The sequence below is a fragment of the Malania oleifera genome, chromosome 3 (assembly GCF_029873635.1).
Source record: "Malania oleifera isolate guangnan ecotype guangnan chromosome 3, ASM2987363v1, whole genome shotgun sequence".
NCBI lineage: Eukaryota > Viridiplantae > Streptophyta > Magnoliopsida > Santalales > Ximeniaceae > Malania > Malania oleifera.
The window spans coordinates 15,445,040-15,450,419 of record NC_080419.1 but is presented as its reverse complement, the minus strand read 5'-3'; the positions used below and the strand labels follow the sequence as shown (position 1 = coordinate 15,450,419).

At 35.5% G+C, this 5,380-nt stretch overlaps 1 protein-coding gene across 1 annotated transcript; it reads right to left on the bottom strand.

The window, feature by feature from the left end:
• Nucleotides 1-2,708: 2,708 nt before the first annotated feature.
• Nucleotides 2,709-3,823, bottom strand: LOC131150214 (uncharacterized). Its single transcript, XM_058100813.1, has one exon. It carries the CDS (start codon nucleotides 3,253-3,255, stop codon nucleotides 2,788-2,790), a length of 468 nt encoding a protein of 155 aa, XP_057956796.1. The 5' UTR covers nucleotides 3,256-3,823; the 3' UTR covers nucleotides 2,709-2,787.
• Nucleotides 3,824-5,380: the final 1,557 nt, after the last annotated feature.

Below are 5,380 nucleotides of genomic sequence, written 5' to 3'. Positions count from 1 at the left end.
ATAGAGAGCTTTCAGAATTTCAGTGAGCTTTGACAGAGTATGAGAACTGAATTGATTTCTTGGTGTTTAAAACAATGGTCCTTGAGGGTATTTATAGAGTTAGAAAGACTTCTTGCTTGTTCTCCTAGTTTTCTTAGAGTAGTTTCCAAGATTTAAATTTATTTAAGCTTCAAATAATTTGAATTTTAAAAAATATATCCGTTGGAAATTTGAAAACTGCCGCAAGCCAGATGACTGTGAAGTCCTAGCAGTCGTCTGTCCATATATTATAACTATAAAATTCATAGGCAGAGAGGTGGCAGTCGTCTGTTCCCTGATTGGCAGTCGTCTGTCACTAGAGGAATTTATTTTTAAAAACAAACTCAAAAGGGTGGTAGTCGTCTGGCAAAACACCTACAAGTTTCTCACTTGACACTGACAGTCGTTTGTCAGACTTCTGTTCTTCTTAGTTCAAGTTGTTTAACTTGCCAGTCGTCTGTCAGCTGGTTGTAAGTCATTTTTTATTTCTCTCTCCTTTTTGCTTAGATATTCTTGGAATATAAATTTGTTTAACTTTGAAAAACATGTTCCAAGACTTAAGCTATGGTCTCTAAGTCTCCTTTGCCTAATAAGCTTCAAAGTAAACATTCATACTTGAATTATCTTGAAGTACTTACAAAGACTTGTCCTAAAGACCCATTTGACTTTTCGTTGCTTTGAGTTCTCTTTGTCTTCTTTACTGAGCTTCAATTTTCCTGAATTATATGTGAGCTTTCAATTCTTTATCTCTCTTGATCTTTCATCAACAGTTCAGACTTTGAGCTTCATTGATCTTTGAGCTTTCATCAGGTTCTCTTTAATCCTCAAGCTCTCATGATCTTCAGGCTTTATCCTTAAGTCCATGCTTCAAGCTTGATATAACCATCCTTATCTGAGGTACAAGCTCTCATGAACTCTTTAACCTTGCATTCATTATTGAGTTTTGAAAATACATCACTTAAACAAAGCATGTTAAGATCTACTTGTTTGTTAGCATCAAAATAGGATATTAAGTCTTGTAAGACCAACAATATATACATACATACATACATACATACATACATACATACATACATACATACATACACACACACATATGATAACTTTAAGCAATAATGGTTGTTAATTGTTAGTTTTGTGTTTTATTACAAAGTCTCAATAAGAGAAGGAGAGAGTTTGGGATTTGAATTGAGTCTATGATGACTCTGATCTATTTCAGATGCTAATATCTTGAGAAGGCATTTTATGGTCAATAACTATTTGAATGTCTTACTTTAATATCTAGTATGACAAATTTTCTTCTATATCATCTCCAAAGCACCCGTAATCACAACCTTATAAAAATTAACATAATTGCATGCATATGGGAGTGAAAGAGAAGCACAAGTTTTATCCTAGACCATGTCGTGCTATTTTTCATTGAGTCTTTATTACTCTCTTATTTTATTGTTTAAAGACAAGTTCGTAGCATCCCAACCACATGGGATCATCATAAAAACAAAAATAATAGAATGGTGGCAAAGTATTTTCCTCCTAAAAATGTGAGAGGTGGAAATGCTTTACCTACTCATGTTTCTTGAATATTGCTCAAGGAGCAAGCCTAGCTTGAAGGGAATCTTGTTTCCAATTTTAGTTACAAAAAAAAGGAACTTAAATGGGTTTGAGAAAGACAAGCAAAGGAGGGGAAGGTGGGTTGCCAAACACAACCATATATGCAAGCTAGCATTCTACGGATCATTAATTCTACTACTAACCTTGGAGCAAATGCCAAACATAAACTTGAAATTCCGCAGGCAAAAAAAAACTATATAAGGAGAGATTATTGGGATAGGAGGAAAGGTGGGGAAAGATGAGAATGGTACTTCTTAATGCAATATGGCTCTATGGTACTTTTCATTACAACTATGGCTCTATTGCAAGTAGTGGTCCTTGTGGGTAATTAGGCTGATACTTCCTCAGCAAATAAGTCTGAGCTCCAGCTAGTGGCGGTTCAATTCCCAGCCCAGCAAAATTTAAGTAAAGAATAGAGGGGGATGGTTTACCTGTTGGGGAAAAAAAAAGATAATCAACTAATAGATGAAAATTGAAATAGGCCAGCCAAGTGCAGACACCAACCAATATTACCACAGCACCTAACAGCTGATGCTACTGTCACTCACTTCTTCCCTTCATATCATCAAAAACTACTTTCTGTTCAGTGAATTGTAAGTGTCATTCTTCAAAGAGATTCTAATGGTAAGAATTTGAAGCTTCATTCTAATCAAATATTGAGAAAGGGATAGCAAAGGAGTGGGGAATGGGAGATTGGTTGCCTCTCATGGTGTAGTCTAAATCGAACTGAAAAAAAGAAGAAAGTTATAAATTTCCGAGTTCCATGTTAACAAAACAGCTATAGTAAATAATAATAATCATCTTTAGAAAAAAAAAAATGGAGCACGACACTGTCAGGAAATCAGTACCTTTAACATCCATTATTACTTTCAAATTTGGTTAAGAAAAAAAAAAAAAGAAAAAGCCAGCTCCTTAGTTTGGTAAATAGGAAACAACAGCTAGCTAGATACACCCATTTCATTTTGTAAAATCTTTGGTACATATATGGCAATATAGTAGTACCAAAACCATGGAAGATATACCTTCAAACACACACACACACCATAAACTATATAAAAAGAAAAAAACAAGAAAAATGAAAAAGAAAATTATAATTAATCCACCAACAATGCATACATACAGATAGATTGACTTAAATTAAAACTAACAAGCAAAAATTCAGCACAATTCTGGCCTCGATTTCTTGCGAACCGAGATGCAGCCTCTCTGATGGTCCCTGAAGATCCTGATCTCAGAAAAATCCCTCAGATCCTCTAGGCTGATATACTGCTGCTTAACCATCCTATTCCTACTGAAATCACCCAAACTGTCATGTATCCAAACATAAGGGTGGCAAGTCTCATCATAGTAATACAGCAAGCTCTTAATCCCCCCATCACTGTTTCTCCCACCACCCACCACTGCAGGCATGTAACTCCTGTAAAGGTGCTTGCACTTCAGTCTCTTGGATGACCCAGGCTTCAAAGTGTGACCCTTCTTCAGTATGGATCCTACCCTTATCTGCAGCTCCACCGGCCGGTCGCTCAGGTTCCAGATCCTCGTGCCGAGCCCCGAGACCTGTTGGGCTTGGTCCCGACACCCGTCGAGGCACACCCGGAATGAAAACACCCCCAGCCAAGATGGCATCACCGATGGATCGACTTCCTACCTAGCTAGCTAGCTCAGCTGCAAAGACAAGGGAGCTCAGGGTTTGTGGTCAAGTTATAAGGGTTTGAAGCTAACACACACGTTATGTGTACATACAAGCAGTTTAGTCACTTTCATGAACTATATATATATATATATAGAGTGACACATGCTGATTAATTGACATTCATGAGCCATTTGCATGAGAGTATAATTAGTTTAGGTGTTCATAATTTCTGAGCTCTTGTACGCGGTGGCTGAGATGATGAAAGAGTGTAGGGCCATTTGGAAGTGGGTGGTTGCTTGATTGTGCAGTGTATGATCATAGGAGAGTAGAAATGTTGATCATTTCACAGAAGAATTGGTGGGGTTTGTAGGAACCCCAAATTGAAAACAAGATGGCTGCGGGAAAGTAGGCACTGGCAAGAAAAATGGATGAACTGAAATGACACACAATGCGTGGGGCATTCTATTTGGACGCTTTGGTTTGATTATGATTATTTTATTTTTTTTGTGTCTGGTTGCTTGTTTGATGGGTGAAAAAACTAGAAAAAGAAATCAAAAGCACTCTCACAAATGGATTCAGGCTCATGATGAGACCGCGTATGATGTTGCTTCATCTTTCATCATTGGAGCTTCTTGCTTTTAACCTACTCTTTCCTATTTTCAAACAGAAGCTTGTGAGGAAAGAGGGATACCATTTGCTTCAAGAAGTGTTTAACAGTTAGATTCGTAGCTTATTAAAAAATAAAAATAAAATATAGAAGAAAATGACCCCCTTCACTTGACTATGCATCTAGTACTCGTCATATGACGGTGAGTTTTATTTCTTTATTTATTTATTTGCTTAATTTACTTCATAAAAAATGAACTCAAAGAAAAAGAAACTTCGACCATGACCACCACATGGCAAGCAGCTTTGATAGATAAAACGAAGGTCCAATCCTCTCTCTCTCTCTCTCTCTCTCTCTCTCTCTCTCTCTATATATATATATATATATATATATATTGATTAATAACGAGAAACTTCCATTCGCTGGCTTGTCAACCCAAAGTATAGAAAGTCATCAACTCTGAAAGGGTCACTGATATCAAGAATTACATTTTGATCATCCATAATTTGCTCACCACAACATCACTAATCCACTGTTCTTCGCAAATTTGAAAAAGAGTAACTAAAATTTGAAGGTTATCTTATTCATTTCTTTCTAAGCACTCCAAAAATGGCAGGAGGAATGAGATTCAAAGTCTCTGGCTCATCTTTGGTGGCTCTAATGCCTTTCCAAGAGCTACTAATATCCAATGAAGGACAAAGCCACGTTCCACAGATTTTTGATCACTGATACCCTCTCTATAATTTTAAATCGGTGCATTTACACATCCTCCCCAGTACAGTTTGCATTTCTCCATTTGCTCTTGGTTCACAAGTAAGAAATAAACACTTAAACTTGCATTTGATTCATGAAATGCTTATTCTTAGAAATACTAATTACAAAAAGTTAGTTATAATTAATTATACAAAAAAATATTAAAACACTATCATAAAACAAATAATACTACGAAACTTTTTTATGAGCTTATAACAAATAATAGACCAGGAATAACTTTTCCTCAATTTTACTGAGAATGTCATTCCTTTCTTCTTATATGTTAAATGAAATAATAAGGAACCTACAAGAAGTAACTATTACCTCTATTTCAAATTTTTCATTATATTTCATCTTATCTCAATGAGTAGCTATTCCACAAATCAAACATAACTCTCAAACAGCACCATCTCATCATTTATTGCTAAGATTGGCTCAACATGCTAATGATAGGATATGGTTACTTTTCCAAAAGGGCAAGATTCAAATAAAGTTGTGTATCCTTTTTATTTCTGCTCTATAATTAAAACCCATCATGAGAAATGAATATATATATATATATATATATATTTCCCCCAAGCAAAGTTACAATATTTCAATCCACAAGCTATTATCAAGGAATAAGACTAAAAAAAAAAAATGTTCACAATAAGCTTCGTCCAAGTCAGACCTTTATTGAAAAATTAGATACATTTTCCACCACATAAGTTTTGACATATCCACCATATTTGTATGCTTATGATAGAGCGATGAAAAAA

What these genes read in the sequence shown, in the direction of transcription:
- LOC131150214 (XM_058100813.1), bottom strand. Translation starts at nt 3,255, where the DNA reads ATGCCATCTTGGCTGGGGGTGTTTTCATTCCGGGTGTGCCTCGACGGG.